Source organism: Drosophila navojoa, chromosome 3, assembly GCF_054131105.1.
Source record: "Drosophila navojoa isolate 15081-1374.11 chromosome 3, UAZ_NAV_1.0, whole genome shotgun sequence".
Taxonomy (NCBI): domain Eukaryota; kingdom Metazoa; phylum Arthropoda; class Insecta; order Diptera; family Drosophilidae; genus Drosophila; species Drosophila navojoa.
The window spans coordinates 5,714,294-5,739,639 of record NC_142891.1 but is presented as its reverse complement, the minus strand read 5'-3'; the positions used below and the strand labels follow the sequence as shown (position 1 = coordinate 5,739,639).

Here is a 25,346-nt window from a genome sequence, read left to right as displayed (position 1 = left end):
GGACGTGCTTCTCGGCTGATGTTGGTGACATGGCTTTTTAGCATGAAAACCCAGTGTAACACACACACACACAGCTATACAGAGTCACACACAGTCACATTTTGCGCTAGTTAAAATTTCCGAAAATTTGCCACTGCAGGTGTAACCAATTTGATAGCATTCCAGCTTCTGCCTCGAGCTCGACATTGAAGAGCCGAGTTGTTGCATGCCAGAAGCTAGCAGCAGCAGCAGCAGATCCACTCGACACCACTCACGACCCACCTACACACACACACACACACACACACACACACACCTACAGTCAACACTCGAGCTTGTCACAGAGCAAAAAAAAAAAAGTTGAGCGCAGTTGCTGGCATTGCCATGCCACAGCCTGGTGCCCACTCGGTTTGGTTTGCTTAGCTGGCAACGTGTTGCCACGATTATGGCTAAAATCCAAACCAACTCCATTTCGGTGCAGGCAGGCAACAATGCAGCCAAACAGGAAATCAACCTTATCATCATTTTGATGATCTATTGCAACAAGACCTCAACGTTGCGTGAGCTTTATGATTCAACTCTCTCTCTCTCTCTCTCTCTCTCTCTGAATGTCTCTCTCTCTCTCTCTCTCTCTCTCTCACTCTGTCGCAGTGTCTCTTATAGCTCTTGCAATTGCATTTACTACCACAATCCTACAGCATTATTATCCACTCGTTGCTGTTGCTGCTGCGTTTGTTGACTCTTCAAATGCAACATTCTGCACATTACACATACGTCCCGTTGGCCTGCTAACTTTTATTGCCTGCTCGCTACGTTAAGTCGAATTTATGTTGATGTCGCTGCAGCTTCAGTCACATTTTTGGCCAGCGATTTAATTGACGCTCGTTGGTCTGTCGCCAGTTTCCAATTTTTAACTTATCATTCGCAATTCCCTCTCTACTACATATATATATGCACTCAAAAAAGTTGTGAACTTTTTTCTTCTCGCCTCACATGTGACTGGGATTTGGCGCCGCTCTACGACCTATATTATTTCCCTTCCGAGTGCTCAGAGTCAGCTCAGCTCAGCTCTGGCGTGGTCTGGCTTGGTCTGCTCTAGTCCATTTTGTTTTAATGGCCAGAACCTAAGCACATCGCACACATGTGCCAAAATATGTGAATTGTGAACAAGTTGGAGCTTTTATTTTGACACATGACGCGACGAACGGTCGGACTGACGGACGGACAGAGTGAAATGCTATGAAATGTTTTTGCCATATGCCCGAAACTCTGAATAAACTTTAGCAGTTATTGAACACATACAACCAAACAGAGAGAGAGAGAGGGAGAGAGAGAAAGGAAGAAAAAGATAGAGAGTGAGTAAGTGAGAGGGGGAGAAATAAACTGTCATGAGTTGGATTAGTGCAACAACATTGAGTAGCAGCTGTGCTCCGTCGCTACTTCAACTCCGCCGCTCAGCCAGAAATCGACACAAACGAAATATTTTCATTTTAAAACATTTTTATTTACTTTTTATTTAAATCGCTCATAATGCGCACTCAAAAAATAAACCGTTCAAGTGTTTGTGTGTGTGTGTGTGTGTGTGTAGCTAGTATTCCTTTGTTCAAGCAAATGCAGCAGTATGAAAAATAGTCGACTGGTTGATACTCTGTAAAAATTTATAAAAATATTATTTTCTTTGTATTATGCGTGGAATACACATAATACAATTATGATATCTAAATAATTGAAATATGATAATGAAAAATTGTCTAATAAAGAGAACTCTATAGTCAGTTGAAATATGTTTGATTTAACTTTCAAGATACTAAACACCTAGCTCGTAAATCTGTTTAATAATAATACAACATAATTCAACAACAAGAACTTTGCTCACCCAAGGTAAACTAGACAAGTATATATATAAATATAATTATAATAGAATAATTCAAGCATAATACCTAGCTTATAATTATTAATAAAATTATATAAATATATTTTAAACGTGAATACGTGTCGGAAATTCTTTGACACATTCGTCAACAACACTCAGAATTATATAGCAACATGTTCTATACATATACAGCAACAGCTGCAACAGGCCTACAGTCTCAATTCGATATCTATGATATAAAATATATATTTATATGAATTATTTTAAATATATTTTTATTTTTTTTTTACTTTTACCCTCGAATTCACGATATCCATCATAAAAAATATATATTTATATGAATTATTTTAAATATATTTGTATTATTTTACTTATAATACATGTATGTATCTACCTCAGCGCCCTCGAATTTCATCAAAAGACTTTCTACCAGTAACCTGCATAAGTAACTCCAACTACAGTTTACCCTCACAAACCGAAATGTAGCTCTTCAATTCAATTTCATTGCAGCACAGCTCTTACTCTTACATTGTTAACAATGTTATTCTGTTCTATTATTTTCTTGCAGCTGGCAAATCGAAAACATGCAAAATTAAATTGCAGCTGCAAAAATGTGAACAGTCATTGGGGCGAGGGAAGAAGTCGAGCAATAGCAAAACGAAACGAATACAAACTATATAACCATACAATAATACATAAAAATAATAGTAAAATAATAATAAGGAGAATAACAAGAAGAAGCAGAAAAACGACGGACAGTGTAGTCTCCGTCAGTGAAATGCGATGCCCGGCAGACGCCACAGACGGCAAATGCAATAGAATGGGAAGCAATCAAAAAGAAAATAACATAAAGTGAATAGAATAGTTAAACAATTGCTACAGCAAACAATGCAAACTAATAAAGCACCTAAAAGGATTCAAATTGCAGTTGAGCGCAACGGCAAAGGGCAAATAAAACAGCAGCAACAATCGAACGTGCCACGGGGCGTATGATTGATACGAGAAAGCAACAACAACAACAACAAAATAAAAAACAAAACAAAATTACTGTAACTAAATGCTAAACGCCATGGAACGTGAAATGTGCCGAAGGCGTGATCTTATTGCTAATAAATGCATTAAATATGCCAAAGCAATACCAACAGCAACGGCAGCAATTGCTGCAGCGAATGCGACAACAGCAACAACAACGCCGCTAACGGCCAATGGAGCAACCACCACTGTGGTGCTCAGCAGCTCAGCCACGAAACCATTAACGGACATGCAACGAAACCACCTGCTAAAGATGCCAACTACAACAGCAACAGCAACAACAACAACAGCAACAGCAACAACGACAGCAAACAAAACACTCGAATTACCAACAGCAGCAACAACAACAACAACAACAACTGCAACAAAAAGCCTTGGCAGGACATTAAGAACATTGGCACACAGCTGGCCACAGTCTGGACTCCTGTTGACGCTCTGCCTGAGCCTCAGTCTGGTGTGCAGCAGCCAAGCGGGCTTCGCTTGCCTCAGCAATCCGTGTGTATTCGGCGTCTGCATCGATGGCCTGAACAGGTGAGTCAAATGCGTTCCATATGCCACCTCAACTAAGTACGAGGCTTGGAGCTAACTGCAGCCATTGCTTATTATCGCCAAGCCAATAAACTCCGTTCAACACATTTCGAGTGGGCAATAAACTTGCACCACTTGAGAGCAACGGCAGCAGCTCGACCGTTGCCATCAATATCCCAGGCCCAGTGCCGGCACAAACATGTTGATGCCGCCACTTTGCAGGCAAATGAATTTGCCACACAGTTAGCCCGCCGCAAACTCTTCCTAACTGACCAACCCCCCAGTACCTCACCACCTCTACCCTATCTTGGCGCTTTTTATGCATGTGCCCTCTTTTTCACAAATGAGGCCAAGCTGTGGTCGCCCCGAGTGCCCACTTCAGCGGGTCGGCCGGCCATTGAGGAGTGAGTGGTTTCAATTGCATAAGCTGCGCATTATTAACTTACGAGTGTGTCCGATGCACATCCTAAGCCTCACTAAATTATGCAACTAATGCGGTTTAGCCCCACGAGCTCGTAGAGCGCCGCACATTAGACTCAAGTTGTGGAAAAACTCTTGAAGTAGGTGTATTGAAGTGCTAATGATTAGAATAAAAAACTAAATCAATTATGTGTGGGAGGATGTGTAAAAGTGAGGTGAAGGGTAATTGGGAATATGTATAACAAGATTAAAGGAAAGATGGGAAGAAATGCTATATACAAATAAAATAATAAATAGAAAATAATAAAAAAATATATATATAAGTTATATGTATATATGTATATATAAATCAATCATTGAATTTTAAAGAATTTATAGTCTTCAAAATAATAGTTTTAGAAACGAAATATATTTCAAGACATTCATTATATACTCAATTGAATAATTAATAGATTCTTAGTAGATTTCATGTATAAGTAAAAAAATAAAAATAAATTTAAAAAGAAAACAAAGAACGTGAATGAATTAAAAATCAAAATTCAAATTCAAATATATATAATTTAATATTTAATAGATTAATTGAAGATTTCAGATATTAATAAAAAAATAAATAAATAAAAATAAATAAATAAAAATAATAAATTAAAAGAACAATGAAATATAAAATAAGACGACTCAATAAGACATATTAAATGAGCAGTTTAACCACGTCCACAACGAAGATGCGAGCTGCAGCCACTGAAGGAAGGCCATGGTCTACATATTATACAAACAAATTCGTTTACTTTAACATGAGTTTACAATCCATAGAGAAAGTGAATATAGTGAAAAAGATATAAAGCATATTTGCATATTGTTAATATGAGCTTCTTCATATCTATATATACTGCCATCTATAAAGACATACAAAGATAAAAGCTTAACTTAAAGTTAATATTTGAGACTTGAAGCTGCTATTCGCCAATGGAAGCCCAAGCGAACTTTGGCCTCTCAGTTTCAATTGAGAGTTTACGTTCAATAACTTTGCCCATTTCGACGCCATGTACATTAGTTATTCTGTTTAAGTTAAGCTGCAGTGCATATGGCATATGCACAGCTATAAATATTATTGCACAAACAAGCCAAAGATGATGCAAACAGCTGACAATGCTCCTTGCTCATACAACTAAGTAACTGCCATTTTATTCTCAACTTGCCGCGATATGTGGCCAGAAATGGGAGCTGAGCTAACTCTAAACCTCAACAGAGCGAAGCTTAGGGCCACCCAGTCTCATAGTCTGTGAATTTGCAGCATAAAAAGCGTTTACGATACTTTTTACGATAGCTTCACGGCGAGCTGCAAGTCAAATGCGAGTCGAAGCAGACGGTTGAAATGTTTTCTAGAGCGCTTTTCTTGACATAACCGCCATTTCGTGGTGGCGCCGTGGCAATGGTGCGGGGTTAGAGCGCCACAAACACACTCACACACACAGCGAAAGAGAGAGGCAGCCAACTAGCCGGATAGAAGTTTATGCGCTGCCAAGAAAAATTTATAGCTGCAATTAAATTTAACACGATTCCATGAGATTTAAACGGATTAACTGAATAGTTTTTGGCCCATCTTAAAGTTGTTTTTCTTTTTTTCTTTTTTTTTTGGCCAAATTCGGTTTTGGCCGCCAGCGCACTAGACTTATCCGCGTACATTGATATTTTATTGGCTTATCGTGGTTTATGTTCAACTAGTTTGCGGCAATAGCAGTATTTATGACTCGTATCAGAGATGAATAAGTTTTATGGCCGTCGTTAAACTGCTCAAATGAAATGCTCAACAAATTTGTTTGCCAACAGTTTGGCCAATGAAACTTTAACAAATTTGCCGTTATATAGATAGATGGTATGGACAAAGGCAAAGATGAGCTTTAATCGAGTGTGTGAGGTTTGCCAAACTTTAAGATTATAAGATAAATATGCTTGGAATACATTTAAAATGCATATCGAGTGATGTGAAAGATGAAGCATAGATAAAAGATATTCATGCTTGAAATAAATATTAGGAGAGCTTTAAGATTTATGAAATGGTAAATTGAAATATGTAGCAGAGTGACTGTTAAGCAAAAGCTTAAGATTAAATCAAATATTCCCATTTCAATTTACACTAAAAACCAACAGCAACAACCGTAAAATTGCTACCGCCTTTCTTTGCAATTCTCATCTGCGTCCTTTACGAAGCCTTAATATTATGTTAGCACTCAAAAGGATTTCATTGTATACGAATTGTCTAAACTATTTATCACTCGAAAATGCATGCATTGTTTCATTCGTCTTTTGCTGCCATGTAGCCAAGCCATCACATGTAACATACATGATGCTGCCGCTCCTGCTGCTGCTAGCTAATGCGATGCCCCAAGGCCATTTATCTACTCAGTACAATTGTTTTTTTGGTTCTTCTATTCGGCTTGCCAACAAATCAACAGGCCTCTGGGGCAAGCAAGTCCATGTCAAAGGCAATAGTAAAAATGTTGATGCTGCTTTTGCTCTTGCTCTTGCTTTTGCTGTTGCTGCTGTTTACCCAATTCAGTGCTTTCTCCAAACAGTGCTATACAAATGCATCCTAATGTGATCCATAATAAAAGACTGCCTGCTACATGTCTGCAACAAAAGTTCTTTAATTAAGCTGTGTGGGCAAAAAAAAAAAAACTTATACAGAGCGGGAGTGGGCAGGAGTGGGGCCAGGCCAAGGCAGTATGTGTGTGTGTGTGTGGCATGTTGAGGCATGTCGGTGACATTCCCCTGACACCGGATCCAGTTTCGATATGTTACCGTTACTGTTACAGTTACCACTCCTGTTGCTGCTGTCGTAGCCATTTCCTTTTCAATTTCAATTCACTCTTAGCTGGAACAACTAATCCCAATTGGCTACCAAATATTTATTTCCACTACTCAAGCGTAATGTTTCGAGTACGTTGGCCATGTTTATCGCACTCGCCAGAGCACTGAGCAAAAATCCAGATACATTCCCTCCTATTAGATAAACATACAATAGTATGCGCGCACACACACTGCTACACAGCCACTCCAATTACTAACAAATGGTGTTAACACCAGTTCACACTACACTGAGACAAAAATGGGGTTGAATTTCAATTGCTCAAGCTTATGACGGCATATGAAAGCCTTGAGTGAAGCGAAGTGGTTTGCTAAGCCAAAGGATTAATGGAATGACAGCTTTTAAAAGCTTTTTAATTCCAAGCAACTTGACCTGAAGTGTATGTAATAGGAGGAAAAACTCTTAAAGCGGATTAAAGCTAAGATACATTTTCATTTGAAAATTAAAGCCTCACAAGTTTTTCTTAGTTTTCATATTCGCTTCATTAAAGCTTTAAAAATTTTATAAACATATTAACAGGATTTTAAAGATAAATCTAAAAACTGAATTCAACAGATTGCAAGTGAAATTATTTAAATAGAGCCTATGCTACTCAAAAGTCAACATGAAAACGAAATTCCCTGTAAATTATTTTCCATATATTAATCTTTTAGTACACCTCATTCTAGCTTAACTCTGCTTTACGGCTGCAATTTGAATTTTCTCACAGTGTAGGTGCTGCTCTCACTCTCAATCTATCTCCATTTCTCTCTGTCTTTACATGCTCCACCATATTGTGCTATTTGTAAAACTATTTTTATCTAAAACGTTTTCTTGTTGTTATTTCACTTTTCTACTCTTCTTCTTTTTTTTCATTTTATGGGTTTGCCTACAAAACTTTTTTTGCTGAACGTTTGATGCATCATTGACACACCGTTGCGCCCACACCTACCGAATGCCAACTCCCGCATGTGCCATGATAACAACAACAACAACAACAACAACTACTACTGCCACTACTACTGCTACAACTACTACTACAACAACTGCAACAATGAGTACAGCTCGTATTCGTGTTACTGCATTGACGGCTACACAGGGATCCAGTGCCAAACGAATTGGGACGAATGCTGGTCGGGCCCCTGTCAAAACGGCGGCACATGTGTGGACGGTGTTGCCTACTACAACTGTACGTGTCCGGAAGGATTTTCTGGTAAGTGTGTGCGGTTTATTTTTGCGCTACGCCAACACAAATACAAATACACACACACACACGCACATACATACAGGTAGACAGACATACGACTACACCCAGATCCCCACAGATAGTACAACAAATACTACGAATAAGTACTAAAAACTTGCACGGCCCACTGAACAGCCTCTTGCGGTCTCCATGTGTGTGTGTGTGTGTGCTCCGTTACAGCATCGCGCACCACGTGCAAAATGTATTTTTATTAAGCCAGCGCAGAAAAAGAAACAAAAAATAAATAAAATAAAGAAGCGAAATAAAACAAATACGAGACGCCCACAGCAGGCACTCTAACACGAAATGCAACCACAAAAACGAAGCCTCGTCTGGCCACCTACGGGCAGAACTCTCGGCGAGACTCTGAATGCACCGACGCACGCCAAACGTATTTGTAAAATTTGCCCAAAAAAAGAAAAAAATAAATAAAATAAAAGCGAAAACGCAAAAAAAAATTACAATACACGCTTTACCCTGAATGGGAGTCCCTAAGCTAGGACAGGAAAACGTACTAAAGATCAATTCATAGCATCTTCTAGATATACTATAAATGTACTTAGAATACTAAAATTGGACTTTATAGTATATTCTAGCTATATACTAAAAGTGTACTAAGGACTAATAAAAGTCTTTAATAGTACTAAAAGTGCATTAATAGTGCATACTTGATGTGCTCTAAAAATGTACTAAAACGTACTAAAAACTCATTTTATAGTGTATTCTGGATGTACTAAAATGGTACTCAAACTCATTTTATAGTATATTCTAGATTTACTAAAATAGTACTAAAATTTGACTTTATAGTATATTCTACCTAGATACTAAAGATGCACTAAGGATTGCTAAAAACGGATTTTATAGTACATTTATACATTAAAAGTGTACTAAATAGTACTAAAACTGCATTTATAGTTTATTCTAGATGTATACTAAGAAATGCAGTTTTTACTTAATGTTATATAGAAATATTATTGAAATAGTACTACATACTTCATAGATATCTTAGGAGCAAATATTATTTAATATAATATTTCTATATTCATAATAAAAAAATACTTTTCTCCTCCGACATTACTAAACACACCAAAAAGAGCATTTAAAAGTGCGCTTTGGCCAAACTAGACGTTTTTACTTGTTTCTAGCTTTAGTTTTCTTACTGCATTCACTCACATGTGTCTATTATTCTTTAAACGCTTGAGCAAGAAAGCAAAACTGGGAAATAACACAGGCCAAAAAAAAAAGCACACAGACAAATTTTAAAAGAAAGCAGAGAAGTTTTAGCAGCACTTAAGCCGAAAGTTAGTTACGCTTACAAATTTCGTACTAGATCGCTAAATTAAAACTACAAATTTATGCAGCTAAGCTAAGCTGGCAACAAAAGTTTTAGCACGAACATGAATAGATTTAAGTTTTACTTAAAATTTAGAGGAAAACGAAAAAAACCCGAATATTAATATTCTACAGTTCATATCTTGCTCTGAGAAAATGCTCTATAATATGTAGCAAAAACGACGAAACTTCAATATTATGGAGCTGTGGCATAGCTCCTGCTGAAGCCAACTTTAATGTTGTCTATTGTGGTAGTCAATGTTGGGTTCTTAACCTGCCACTTGCTACGTGTGAATTGTTGTGTGGGTCTCCAAGCGTGTGTCTGTGTGTACATATTTATACATGTGCATGCGTGCGTGTGTGTGTGCGGAAGTCTCAGCATGAATGTATCTAATGTTCATCCTTTTGGCTTCGTGTACTTTCCGTCCGTTACGTATATATATGTATATATATATAAACACATTTACTTTTGCTACGTGTGAGAAGCACTTAGTGGGGTCTCTTAATGTATATGAGTGTGTGTGTGCTTGAAAAGTATCTGAGAGTTGACTTTATAAAATTTAGTGAAATTTATAGCCATCGTGTAGGTGTTATATGCATTACCCATCAACAGCAACTAATACCAAATACAAATTGCTACAAATTTGTGGTCCATGAAACTTGGTAAAGCCAATAGCTCGGAAAGGGCGTGTGGGGCGCACGGAGTGGTGGCAAGGTGTTAGGTAATTGACACCTAGTCCGGATTAGCAGTTTTAACCCAAAACTGTGAAAACATGTCGGAGCTTAGCAAATGCGAATAGTTAGGCGTAACACATGTCGCTTAAGCTAAGCATTTGACATGATTTTGTGACATGGATCAGTGGGGCTACATTAGCTACATTAGACCCAAATTGTAGGCATTCGCAAGTGCAAGGTAGCTGCTGATTAAGATGATGATTACTTAAGTAATAATTAATTATACATAAGGCTACTGCCTCAGCAATTATTAATTATGAATATGAAGCACCAGGCAAACACCTGTAAGTGCTCTTGAGGCTAATATGAAGTGCTCAAGCATCTTTATTGATTCTGTTCCCTCGTGACAAAATCTTTATCAGAGAAACTAAAAATATTTATATAATATGTACATATAAATCTGGGCCTCTACTCGAGCACACTCAGTTCTCTTATCTCTCTCCAAACACACTCTAGTCTAAAATCATATACAGACCTTGCAAAATAACGTATTTAATATTCGGTCTACCGTTCCTGCCTGATCTTCATTATACAGTAATTATCCTTAATATTATGTACCCCACAGTCATCTATTTGTTAGTTCGCATTACTCATACGAATCGTTTGACGCCACTTGTCTGCGGTTTGCACTCTCTCATATTCCCTTAACACAACAATTGCATTAAATTAGCATAAATAAAAGTGTAGAAAAAAGGCGGACAAAAACACGAATGCATTAAGCACTGCAAATGAAATTAGCGCAACGTAACAAAAAAATAAAAATAAAAAATAAATAGGAACATTATACACTCGACTAGCAGACAATTAAATGCACTACAGATTTTTTTCTGGTAGAATAAAAACTTTGAACTGGTCAAAAAGTTTTAGAAATTTACAAAATTTGTCGACTGCAACTTTCTAAATTGCTAATACCAGTTGTATTAAAAATACATCTGTGGAAAAATATATACATATCTAAAAATTTCATTAAAAACTAGTTTTCTCTATACAAAGATTTCTGCATCCGTTGCAAATGCCATAACAAATTAGTAATACCTTCTGCTTAGGGAAATATATATATATATATAACATTATGCACGGTGCTGGATGTGCTAACGATTTAAAGTGGATCAAGCAGAAAATAAATACAATAAAGCCAGAAGCTAAGCAACAGCGTATGGAATGAACTGTGCTGCGTTGAAAGAAAAAATATATGATTTTTATACATAATAAAAAATACAACAAAAAATTGTATGCTAAATAAAATCAGGGAAATAAAATATATACAAAAATATGCTTTGTAAAGGAGCAAAATAACTGTATATAAGTGCACATATATTGTATTATGAGCAGATGGTTGAAAAACGTGAAAAAGCAGGAAATGAAGCTAAAAACTATGCAAAAAGGCGTAAAAAAAAGCCACACATACAAATTCTATATATACACATACTATGGAATCAAATGCTTTGAATGCATAGGGCGAAAAAGGAAAATACTAAACAGAATATAAGCGAAAATAGTCAAAAAAAAAAAAAAAATAGCGCGAAACATATATAGTTAAAGAGGCACAGAGACGGCAAGGGAGCGTAGTGGTTAGCTTTTTAACCGTTTGTTGAATTCAGAAACGCCGAAAAAAAAACGCAAAAACCACCCAAAAAAAATGTAAAATAAAAAATTTGTGCTGCAATTAAAAAATCTGTAGATGAGAAGCCAAAATTGAGCGACTAAAAATACTTTGTATTTTCAGTAGTTAAATACTTTGGCGTTATTTTAAAAGAAATTCCAGAAATCCAACGTGTCATTTATAGAAATTTGAAATTAAAACTATCTGAATTCGAAAAAAACCGAAAGTTTAAACAGAAATCTTTCCAATAGCACACAAAATATTTACTAAAAATAATTTAAATATTTTAACATGTAACTAAAAATTCAAAATATAAAAATGTATATTAATTTGATAAAAATTGTAAAACAAAAAAACTTGAAAACAAATAAGATACATCAATAATGTAAACCCTTATATTATAAACAAATGTCGGATACTCCCCTCAGGCAGCGCTCATTATTTACAGGATATTTACACTAAAATGGCTCCTGTAATGCTGAGCTAAGCAAACGCTCTAATTAATATTATGAGCGCTTCGCGTTTGTTTGCCTTTCACCTTTTGATGTGCATTGGCTTTTACAGCTGCATTTTGAGCATATCGCGTCCCTTTGAGTCGATCATTGCTTTGCCAGATATACATAGAAAACTCAACAAACATTCTCACGCCCAAAAGTCGGCTATGTTTTTTTTTTTGTGTTTTGTATTTCTTTTTATACCCTGATTTTTTGCTGATTTTTGTTTGTGTCCCACTTACCGAGTTTTCTGGTTACTATCACAACGAACAATTGGCAGGTAGATAGCAGGCTTAGCCAAGTTAATTGTTAGTTCTGCTTTGCTTTGCTTTGATATGGTTTTGGTTCCAGGCTTGTCTGCTCGTTATGGTTTCCTTTGCAGCTCTTGTTTGTTTTTTTTGGGGTTACTCTGCTTAATTATCTGTATACTTTAGCTGCTTTTCGTTGTTGTATAACTGAAATGTAATAAATGTAAAGAATATCAATGTAGTAGACAAGGTTAAAGAAAATAAGAACGCAAATATAATGAGAGTAAAGCTTAAAAGCCACGGCAAGGCAGGGCAAGCCAAGCCAAGCCAAGGCTGTGGTTTGGGTTGGAGAACTAGCTGAAAGTGATATTAAAGTTGTATAAGTTTAAATGAAAAGGAAGCCAATAATGGAGATTTATGTTATATAGATTAAGGGTTATGAATACAAAGTTATATGTTAGTTTATCTCGATTGTGAAGGAAGCTCTCCAGATGCAGTTTGCAGCTTGCATAGGATTTCCTCTTCTGAGAATTCAGATGCTTAGAAAGAACTTCCTCAGCAAATAATATGGTAAAGCTTTTGATATATAACTCGAAAAAATCAGTTAAAACAACTGAGAGAAACAGATGAGCCGCTTTGATAGAATATGGATTATATACCACAGAATCTTTCTCATTTTTTAAGCCATCAATGAATAAATTATTTGCAAAAAAAACCTATATTACTACTATAATTTAAGGTACATTTTTCATATCAGTTCTCAGTTAAGTTCTGGCCAACAGCAGCAGCAGAACTTATTGCTCATTGCACAACTCTAATGGCAGGGCAGCTAACAATACTGCAATGCTCAGCAGGATAACCTTGCTCTCCTTGGCACACACGCACAACCCCCCATACACACACACGCACACTAACACACACACAATCGCACACACAATAGTTTTTATGCCGAGCTAAAGGCATTTTCTTGGCTCCCTTTATGCAATCATTGCAGTCGAGCCAACATTTGAGAGCATCGCATAAACCAAAGGAACTTAGGGGCATTCAGCGCGAAAACAATGCAAATTGCAGTTGGAAGCCATTGCCAGGCCTATTCACATTGAAATTCGCATTTCATATTCAAGCAAACAACAGAAACTACGGCTGCAAGTCAACAATAAGCAAAGGTTTCGGGGAAAAAAAAAACGAAAAAACCTCCAACTCAGTTGCGAGATACTCGCTTGAAAGTTGATTCTAATAATACAGAAGATTGACACAAAAAAAAAAAAAAAAAAAAAAAAACATTTTGTATTGTAAATTTTATACAGAAAATATTGTATCGTTGCGAAAACTGACTTAACGTTGTAATATAAAAAGTTTTGATGAGCTTCCTGTGAATAAGTAGAAACAGATTTCGCTGACATAAAGCTTCAATCTTTGCTTGAAATGATAAAGAAACCATCAGCTTAATAAAAATCAGCTTGTTAAGACTTTTAAGAGCAGTTAGGACTGCTCAATGAAACTTTTTTCTCTGCTATCACAATCTATATACCCCTTCAAAGCATTAACATTGAAGTATTTTATTTTATATAAAAATGCATTCAAAATTGCAGCATTGCAGATTTATGTACATATATATTCTCATATATACATATATCCTCATTTTGCTGATTGTGCTTTAACTTTAGCTCGACTTTATTTTATTTGCATGTTTTTATTGCAAATTTTCGCCAACCACCTCTTAAGTTCTCCATCTTTATCAGCAGATGAATATGAATATGTGAGTATGTGATTGGGAACGTATTTGTTCACCTCCCTCACTCTACTTCTGCATCTCTCTCTCTCTCTCTCTCTCTCTCTTGAGCTCGCTCGCTCTCCAGCCAGCTGCACCTCTGTGTCTCATGCATTTTCACGTATTCAATGCACATTCATTCAATCAAACATGCATTTGGCTCAGCTGCTCATTCATTCATACCTTCATTTCGCGTACCGACAGATTTTTTGTCTTCCTGCTGCCTTTTTAATACACTTACTTAAGGGTTATTATGGTTTTCTGATACAGATACAGATACAGATACAGATACAGATACAGATACAGATACAGATACAGATACAGATACAGATACAGATACAGATACAGATACAGATACAGATACAGATACAGATACAGATACAGATACAGATACAGATACAGATACAGATACAGATACAGATACAGATACAGATACAGATACAGATACAGATACAGATACAGATACAGATACAGATACAGATACAGATACAGATACAGATACAGATACAGATACAGATACAGATACAGATACAGATACAGATACAGATACAGATACAGATACAGATACAGATACAGATACAGATACAGATACAGATACAGATACAGATACAGATACAGATACAGATACAGATACAGATACAGATACAGATACAGATACAGATACAGATACAGATACAGATACAGATACAGATACAGATACAGATACAGATACAGATACAGATACAGATACAGATACAGATACAGATACAGATACAGATACAGATACAGATACAGATACAGATACAGATACAGATACAGATACAGATACAGATACAGATACAGATACAGATACAGATACAGATACAGATACAGATACAGATACAGATACAGATACAGATACAGATACAGATACAGATACAGATACAGATACAGATACAGATACAGATACAGATACAGATACAGATACAGATACAGATACAGATACAGATACAGATACAGATACAGATACAGATACAGATACAGATACAGATACAGATACAGATACAGATACAGATACAGATACAGATACAGAACAGATACGATACAGATACAGATACAGATACAGATACAGATACAGATACAGATACAGATACAGATACAGATACAGATACAGATACAGATACCGATACAGATACAGATACAGATACAGATACAGATACAGATACAGATACAGATAACAGATACAGATACAGATACAGATACAGATACAGATACAAGATACAGATACAGATACAGATACAGATACAGATACAGATACAGATACAGATAACAGATACAGATACAGATTACAGATACAGATACCGATACAGATACAGATATCCAGATACAGATACAGATACAGATACAGATACAGATACAGATACAGATACAGATACAGATACAGATACAGATACAGATACAGATACAGATACAGATACAGATACAGATACAGATACAGATACAGATACAGATACAGATACAGATACAGATACAGATACAGATACAGATACAGATACAGATACAGATACAGATACAGATACAGATACAGATACAGATACAGATACAGATACAGATACAGATACAGATACAGATACAGATACAGATACAGATACAGATACAGATACAGATACAGATACAGATACAGATACAGATACAGATACAGATACAGATACAGATACAGATACAGATACAGATACAGATACAGATACAGATACAGATACAGATACAGATACAGATACAGATACAGATACAGATACAGATACAGATACAGATACAGATACAGATACAGATACAGATACAGATACAGATACAGATACAGATACAGATACAGATACAGATACAGATACAGATACAGATACAGATACAGATACAGATACAGATACAGATACAGATACAGATACAGATACAGATACAGATACAGATACAGATACAGATACAGATACAGATACAGATACAGATACAGATACAGATACAGATACAGATACAGATACAGATACAGATACAGATACAGATACAGATACAGATACAGATACAGATACAGATACAGATACAGATACAGATACAGATACAGATACAGATACAGATACAGATACAGATACAGATACAGATACAGATACAGATACAGATACAGATACAGATACAGATACAGATACAGATACAGATACAGATACAGATACAGATACAGATACAGATACAGATACAGATACAGATACAGATACAGATACAGATACAGATACAGATACAGATACAGATACAGATATACAGATACAGATACAGATACAGATACAGATACAGATACAGATACAGATTAAAACTTCCACGTGCCTCTGAGAACCCTTCCATTACTATTTTCTGTTTTCTTTTCTTCTCCTTTTTTGCCAATCGGCGTTGCCTTTGTGCAATTTTTGCCTTACAGGCGACAGCTTCAAGCGATTGCTCCATTTTCGCTTTGGTAGTGCTGGCGCTGGCCCCACCAGCTCCCGCTTATTCATAACTATGGGGCAAATACTATTTGGGACATTTAAGTCGCATCGTTTCCAATGCAACTTTAAAATGTTGGCAGTGGGTGATTTATCGAGGGACCAAAAAAAAAAGGGAACTGAAAAAAGGAAACAAATCGAAATTCATTGAATTTCACGTGGCTCAACGATTTACATAAATTTTTTATTTCATTTGCTCAATGGGCGTTAGATGTAACGCAAGAGAGATAGAAGGGACAAAAAGAGCGAGAGAGAGCGCAAACATTTCAGTAATACGGTACCCAATATTAAAATACATTTGCGGCTATCCAATTGTCCTCATTTTGTAGCTAATCAATTGCCTTTTGGGGATTTTAGTTTTGCCGATTTTACTGTGCGTGTGAGTGGATGTGTGTGGGTGTGTGTAGGTGTGTGGTTCTGTGTGTGACGTTAAATAAAATATTCATAATATTGCATATTGATTTTATAATGGAATCTTTAGAGTTTATTGAACTTTTATGCAGCTTTTGACACGCTTCATATTGGATTTGGGATTAGCATTAGCTCTATAAACATAGCAATTTATTGTGTTTGATAGCAATAAAAGCAAAGCAAACGCTTTTTATGCACAAAATTAGGTTAATTGTGACATATAAATAAAATCAAAATATGCTAATTGCTAGCTATAATAATTGACTTTTATGGGTCTTTTTTAGGACTAAAAATTTTATTATATTTGAAAAGCAATAGAAAAATAATCAATAGGGCTTGTTCTATCTTTAAAGCTTAATAGCAAACTGTTTGCGTTTACGATAGAGCAGGTGCCAGGTGGCCAAAAGGGCGCCAAATATTCGTCAGTAAACTACAAAAGCTAAAGGGTTGAAATTTCAAATATATATTCCTATGTATAAAAACCATTTATTATCATTAACCCATTTTCGATATTAATCGATCAAATGATCTCGAATTTTCAAGAATATACATGCCCAGTTTGATGCTTAATAATTTTCATCTATTTGTGGATCAAACTTTAATCAATTAGCCGTTTCTATATTTTCACTATTATAGCCAAACAAAATTTATATAATATAATATTCATTAATGCCGCTTATTATACGCCCAATATATGCTAACGCTAGTTGAACAAATATAACAAAGACTTATTCAAATAAATGAAAAATAAATACGTCTACATCAACTGAAAGCCGAGAGCTACTCAGAGCCTTAATTAAAGCCATTTAATTAATTACTACACATTGCATTTCTGTAGCCATACAATCCACTCGAGAAAGGCCCTCATTGTAAAGAGAGACTAATAGAATGAGAAAGAGAGACAGCGTAACGTAAACATGCTATGCTCATTCGATGCTGCTGCCGCTGCTGTGGCAGCTGCAATGCAATTTTCTCACTTATAAATTTAGCCATTGAAGTTCAACACAATACTTTCTAATTTTACGCAACGCTGCTGCCAGTCGATAGAAAATTTTCCACATGCAGTTCAATGGAAATGCAGGAAAGCTGCGCCAGCCTGCCAGCCTAGATGTGCCGATTCAATAGAAACTGGCAGACAGAAAAAAAAAAAAACGGAAAAAAATATCAGAAATTGTATAAAATACCAAGAAGTAAAAAGTAAAAGGAAAACGAAATCCAAGCTAGAAATATAGTACAATATTCAATTAATTAAAAGCCGTAAAGCACACACACAAACATACCCCAATACATATATACATACATATGTATATATTCTTTACAACAGGAGAGGCAGCTGCAATTGCCGTGAAAATGAGCTTGCCAGGATTCAATGGGCTGGCGCTTGCAATTGTCCTGGCGCCGCTTGGGGACTTCCAGCTGATGCCTTTCGTTGGCACAGCGAAAAAGTGCAATTGAAAGCGCAACAATGCGCACCACAAGACATTCAAGCAGCCATATGACCCACCACCCACACCAAAAGCCAAGGGATATGCGAATTCGAATCGCTAGGGCTCCAGCCACCCGCCCCCATTCATTTTGCTGACTGAGTGACATACTCGAATTGCTTTAGCAGCATTCAGCGCTCGGATTTAAGGTTGGCTTCTGTGATTAGTTTCACAGATGAGCTCAAGTGCATTTCATTGCTCACTGTCACATCGAGTAGTTTCGGGTCGAGAATCCAAAAGCCACCGAAATAGATTGCCTTTCGCTTGGATTAAGCGCGCATACAAATCGCATGGAAATACTCCAAATAACAATTGCATATACATATATATAAATATATAAATATATGTATATACATATATATTGCAATTATATATATATATATATTTTATTACCAGGGGACTTGTCACATTTAAGTCTAATATACGATAGCTAAAGCCTGTGGATGTGCGCTCATTGGCATGCCATTAACTGTTATTGCAGGTGTTGTTCAGCTTTAATATATAAGGTATATAAACTAAGTTGGGAGGACTCTTTAAAATCTGTTTAATTATTCATTAAATCACATTGAAGTTTCACTCAGCCTATGTTGTATCTCATATGCGATATACGTACGCCACGTTAACATCTCTTCCGTCTATATATATACATCTTTATTATTGTTTAAGGTAATTAAAATAAAGTGCATTTCATTGGGTTTTCATTTACATTTCACTTTTACTTAAATCCACTTATGGCATGAAGGCAAAAGGAACAGCAGTACTTATATATACAATATAATACGATTCTTATTGAATATATATGTGTATATGCGATTTCAATTGTTCTTATACATATAGTAAATAAAAATCGTATTGTAATTGCATCATTATTAAGTATTTAATTTCACTTTCAATAAATATATTCACTTTGAGCAAGGACCTCAGCATTTATACATACTGTATACTATATATATATATCGCATATATAGTTTGTCGTTCATCTCACTGAGTTCGTGTTTCTATTACAATTTGTTGCTCGGCTATAAAACGGAATTTCTTAATTATAGCGAAATGTGAATGGGACTGTGAGTGTTTTGCAGCATTCGCATTTAAATTATGCAGAGCTGTGCACTCATTCAATTATTTATACTATTATATGCATTTATTCGTGCGCTCTTTTAACGCACACACACTCATACACACGCACACACACACACACATTAGCACACACATGCACAGGAACAAAGAGCCTGAACGAAACTTAAAATGCAAACGAAATGTGCAATATATTCAACTCATGGAATTTTTAATACACTGTAAAGTAAGTTGAGCAAAAAAGTATATTTGAATTGAATAATGGCCGTCTTACTGTCAGCTCACAGTAAGCACACAGTACAGTGCACATATATTATATGCGAACAGTTGCTTATGGACTTTAATACAAGTCAACTGAAGTAATGTATTCCTCTACAAGCTTCTGAGTCTCAAGCTACTTTATCAACGCATATAGTTCTCCTACACTCTGTGAGTCGTTCAACAATTGTCGCCTGTGCAGCGCATCGCAGAGTCGTTGACAACCGTTTGCCACATACTTGCTCTTCTGATTCATATATATGTATGTATATATATATATATATATATATATATATATTTTTTTTTTTTTCTTTATTATTATTATAAACGATGTCATATTCGGAATGCTTTCAGCCACTCCTGCTGCAGAGCTGCACCCCTTACGATCCGTAAAGCATACGTAAGAAGCAAATATGAATCACAAAATGTGTGCAAATAAAATTCAAATTTCAATTTGTGCATCGACTACAACAAATACAAGCCTTGAGCGGGGTGAGCGTCATACACGGGGGGGTCAACATTGCAAAAGTTTAAGGTTCATGCGTATTGAAGACTCGAAGCCAAAACAAATGTTTTTACCTTGTTGCACAAGTGTTTACACTGCGCTGGCAGTAGACAAAAACGAGAAGGATGTGAACAGCGGCAGCAGCTGCAACATCTGTGGCAGGATGCAGAAGACAAGGCGAACAAAAAATTATACATAAATCAAGCGGTAAAGGTGGAGAATATTATTCTATGTAGTTAAGATATGAAGATCTAAAGTGGTTAGGAAAGGCGAAGCAGATGCTAGATAAATAGTATGCAAAAGTTTGGACAAGCAGATGGAGAGGGAGAGGGAGGAGAGAGAAATAGTGAAAGAAAGATAGACAAAGAGAGAGGGCGGGGAAAATAAGAGAGCGTGATAGAAGAAGAAAAGAAAATGGAGAGAGGGAGATAAATATAATAAAAGAGAAATATTAAAATTGAACGAGAAAGAGAAAGAGAGTGATAGTTTTGAAAGAGCAAGAAAAAATATAAAGACAAAGAGGGAGAGCTAGCAAGAGAGCGATAGAAGAGGAAGAGAGGGGGAGAGATTCAACTCGAAAAAACGAGAAGGAGAGAAAGATAAAGAGAGAGAGAGAGGCAGACAGAAAGAGGCAGACAGAGAGAGAGCGAGAGAGAGGTAGTAAGTATGAGAGAGTTTCTTATTCTAGAGAAATACAGAGACTGAGAGATTGTGATAAATTTCTAACCCTTTTTAGGATAAATATATACACATTTACATCAATTATAATCCAAGTTAATACCAGGGAATCCATCTATGTTTACTATTTCAATCGTCTCAATTGTTGTCACGCCTGTCAATTTACAAAAAAAAAAAAACGCACAATTTATCAATATTTGTGAATGTATGAATCATTTGGTCATACGGTATGCAAAGTGCTCTCGGTTTTATTTTGGCAAAATACATTTTTTGATTAATGCTGCATTTCAAATATTTAGACATTCAACGAGCGACAAAAAAAAAGAGCCGAAACGAAAGAAAGAAACCAAAATAAAATCGACCGAATACCAAAAGTAAAATCCGACCGAGAATTGTGTTGTAAATTTCACATTCAAAACAAAAAACTCTGCGCACAAAAAATTGAAAGAAAGAAAAAAAAACGCCCAAAAATAAAGGAAAATGCCGACAACAATTGAGGTAGCAGAGTGTGGCAGGCGTAGGGGCGGGAATAGGAGAGCTGGGTGGTTGGCTATAACATGATGGCAACCAGTTTCGTCCATTAACCACCAGAAAAAAATGTGCGTCCAATTCGAAAAATTCATTCATAAAACATGCCGTCGATTGCGGCGCAGCGACTGCTGAGAGTGAAAATTCAAGCAGCCCCTCCACCACCACCTCCATCGCCACCTCCAGCCCCACAACTACCGACACGCAGACACACTCAGGCAGACAGAGCTGACCGTTTGCGACCCCTAGACTCAACGCCAACCCCCTGAAGCAGCCCTCGCCTTTCCATTCACGCACATGCAGCAATAAAATGAAAATCGATTTTCACTTTAACGACTTCACACATAACAAAACAGAAAAAAAAGCGAGAAAACAAATACGAAAATAACAAACAACAGAAAAATTGTGGAAAAGGCCTTGCGGCAAACGCTGAAACCACAAATAGAAAAAAGAATGAAAAACAAAAATTGGAGAAGAATAGAATAGGGGAATATATCGGCATTGCATAGAGCCATAGAAAGGTGACCAATGCCAAGTCGAGGACTTTGGGTGCTATTAAGCTGCCAGTAGCTGCAGTTGGTCAAATCAAACTCGATTCACAATGCTGCCACAAGCAACCGAAGCCACCAGCGTGACCCACCCAGAGCTAACCGCAGGTGCGTCGAGCTGGCCTAAAAAGAGTGGGGCGAACATCTTGCACTCTCACTCTCTCTCTCTCTCTTTCTCTCTCTCTCAATCACCCTCGCTGCTGCTTGACCACTTCCTGGACTTCGGCCTGAATTGGAGCGTAATGTGACATTTCATGTTGTGCCTTTGGCAACAAAGGTAAATTTTCCCTGTTGCGTTGCGGCTTTGGCTGGCTCCTTGTGCAACGTGTCGTATGCTTAACACAAAGTGAATTATTTTCTGAATGTTTGCGCTGCAATGGCAGCTACAAAGGCCAAAGCCATACGCAAAAGCGGAAATGGCCACAATTACCACTCAATGTGAGTGATGAAGAACACAAAAGGCTAAATAACTACTTTATTTATTAATTGTCTTATAATAAGCTAAGTAATTTTTTTTTTTAATTTTCGCCAAGAGTTTCTTTAATGTTTATCAAAAAATATAGTCCGAAAAACGTTTAATGCAGCAAATAAAAAATGTATAAATATTTTAACATAAATACACGTTTTACTAGCTGACCTTACAGCCCACTCACCCACTCTCTCGGTGTCATTCTCTCTCTCACTTTCTCACTTACCCAAAATGGAATGGCCAGATCTGTATTTATGCAGGCCATAAAATGCATCTAAAGTTAACAACGACAGTAAATAAAATTGAGGCACGAATATTTGTACAATTTCAAGTATGGCTCCATCAAATCATAAACCAACGGCATGGCCCATAAACAAATTGAATTGCCAATGGCCGCCCAACGACCAACATCCATCGTCCATACGCTGCTGATTTAATGGATGAGCCAGAGGCTCAATGAAATACGCCAATGGAAAAGAGCATTACTCCAGAGCGGAACATCGGGCTGCAGTTCCATTATAGGCGAAAGCGAACTTAAATTATTGCTCATATATTGATCTAATACCAGTAGAGGTGCGAAATCTTTGCACGAGTGAAATCTTTAACACGCAGCCTCAAGGTATGCAACAGAAATTTAATATGCCTATATCAGAGTAGGCCGCCGAAAGTCATGTGTGTAGCGGTTTTATATATCAGATCAAACACGCACACACACAGACACACACGCACACGTCATAAGGCATCAAATGTTTGCTGAGCAAAAGTTGAAACAGCTCACCTCAAGCTCATGTTGACTAGTTTGCAACAATAAGAAAAGCATTTTAGAGAGAGAGAGAGAGACGCAAAGAAAGAGAAGCTAGCAAGAAGTCAAAGAGCATGTGTGTGTGTGTGTGTGTGTGAAGCTGTTTAGTCACAAAGTTCTCATTGACTTTACTTTAATTACAACTTTTGTATTGGATTATTTACTTAATGTCTTGAACTTAAACGTAAGTTTCCCATTTCCTGCTTTGTGAGCTCAGTAGAATTGCCTATAATTTGAGTTTAGCTTCAGGCTATGAATTGAGTATACAACAAAACTTTATCAAATAGGCAAGTTTTCAGATGCTTTTCCATTTCAAATTCTAAAATTTTGATTTTGTAAACTGCTTTATGAAAAATCTACAATGCACTCAAACTGAATACCCTTTTAGCATTGATTTGGTTTGAGCTTGTCTGGGATTAAATATTTATAGTTGTCGGAAAGTCAATCAGACATTTAACTAAATATTTATAGCTTATTACAGCAGCCCATTGAACAATTGATTACTCAAATTTTGGACAGCCTGAATCAGTCTTTAGTCAAATTTAAATTTATTGAAGCAATAAATTTCAAAACATTTAACTAAATGTACAAATAAATGATGATTTGATTAGCCAAGCTTAAAATTCAAATGCTACAACTAAACACAAATCAAGCTGTTGAAAGTCATAGATGAATGAAGATTAAAGGCTTATAAAATAAATCAAGTGAATATATATGTAAAAAAAAATAAAGTAATTATAAATAGGTATTAATTTGGTAATTTTGTAATATTTCCTGAAATATTTCGCAAAACAAAATGTATGAATGATAGAGCCTCACTAAAATACAAAATTATATTTATACATCTGTTTTTTTTTTTTTTTTTTTTTTTTTTTTTTTTTTTTTTTTTTTTTTTTCTTTTTTAGCTTTATTAATACTTTATGTAATTTTTCATATTTTTTTTTTTTTTTTTTGCTTTTCATAATATTTTTAATAGTACCTAAAATGATTTTTTATTTATACAGAATAAGTACTCATTTTATGAGAAAAAGGTTATTAAGGTTTCAAATCATACGAGCCATTTTATTAATATATTTCTAGATATTATGTAGAGCTAATCAAAAATATAAATTTAAAATATTCTTCGAGTGTTTTAAATGCATAAATTTATAAAACATTTGTAAGCCTTTAAGCTCTCTTCTTAAAGCCCATTTTATAGCTGATGTCTAAAGCTCTTGACATACATATATGTATATTGAATAAATTTTTGTAGAGCATCTGTTAGTCAACAGCAGAATTTGATTTTTTCTATTTTCTTCCTTTACATGTATTCTGCAGCTGGCTCTGACACAGTTTGTTCATTGTGTTGATTTAGTGCTTATGCAAATTTAATATTCGTTCGTCTGTGCGGGCGCTCCCCCACTGCCCCCCACTGCATAGAGGGGCAACACAGTTGCATTATAAACAAAATACGCTCGCACTCACACACAGTCACACACCCACAAATTCCCACACCGAGCAGAGAGACATTTATCTTTTGGTCTGGCCATTTATGAGTGTGCATCTGCATAGCTACATTTTTATGTCCATCAGTGTATTTTGTGTTATTTATGAGCACAAGTGATAAATTGTTGCTGCCACGCCCTTTGCCCACCTGAGCGCTACATTATTATATTGTATTTCATTTATTTTATCGTTTCTTTTGACAATTGTACTGCGAATGAATGCAATTTCAGTGCATTGAATTAAAAAGTTGCCGCGCCATAATTTAGACAAAGTGCAGCCAAAGAATTTGCTAGCTGCTGGCGACGGTGCAGGCTTTTTGACACTTTAGTTTCGACACTTTGAAGTGCTTTTGTACAAGTTTTCTGCGTCCGTCAGACAAATGGGACAGACAAGCAAACAGACGGAGGCACAGACACTTGAAAGATACGAAGCAGGCAAAAGTTTTGGCACAGGATAAACTTGGAGCCAACTTGTTGCCAAAATAGAAAACTAAAAGGATCTAGATGCGGGCCGACAAAAGG

General features: G+C 36.2%; 2 protein-coding genes across 3 annotated transcripts in view; one reads left to right on the top strand and one right to left on the bottom strand.

Moving 5' to 3' along the window:
• The window catches only part of eys (eyes shut), a 73,941-nt gene that overhangs the window by 17,987 nt on the left and 30,608 nt on the right, over positions 1 to 25,346 (top strand). For both annotated transcript variants that reach the window (XM_030383744.2, XM_030383745.2), the window contains exons 2-3: positions 2,421 to 3,415; positions 7,742 to 7,890. In XM_030383744.2, coding sequence (XP_030239604.1) covers positions 2,910 to 3,415; positions 7,742 to 7,890 — 655 coding nt within the window. In that variant the 5' untranslated portion in view covers positions 2,421 to 2,909. The remainder of the gene's footprint in view (positions 1 to 2,420; positions 3,416 to 7,741; positions 7,891 to 25,346) is intronic.
• The window catches only part of LOC115562359 (MKRN2 opposite strand protein), a 76,998-nt gene that overhangs the window by 21,952 nt on the left and 29,700 nt on the right, over positions 1 to 25,346 (bottom strand). Inside the window, exon 2 of the mRNA XM_030383781.2 lies at positions 12,330 to 12,542. The gene's annotated coding sequence lies outside the window, so the exon portion shown is untranslated. The remainder of the gene's footprint in view (positions 1 to 12,329; positions 12,543 to 25,346) is intronic.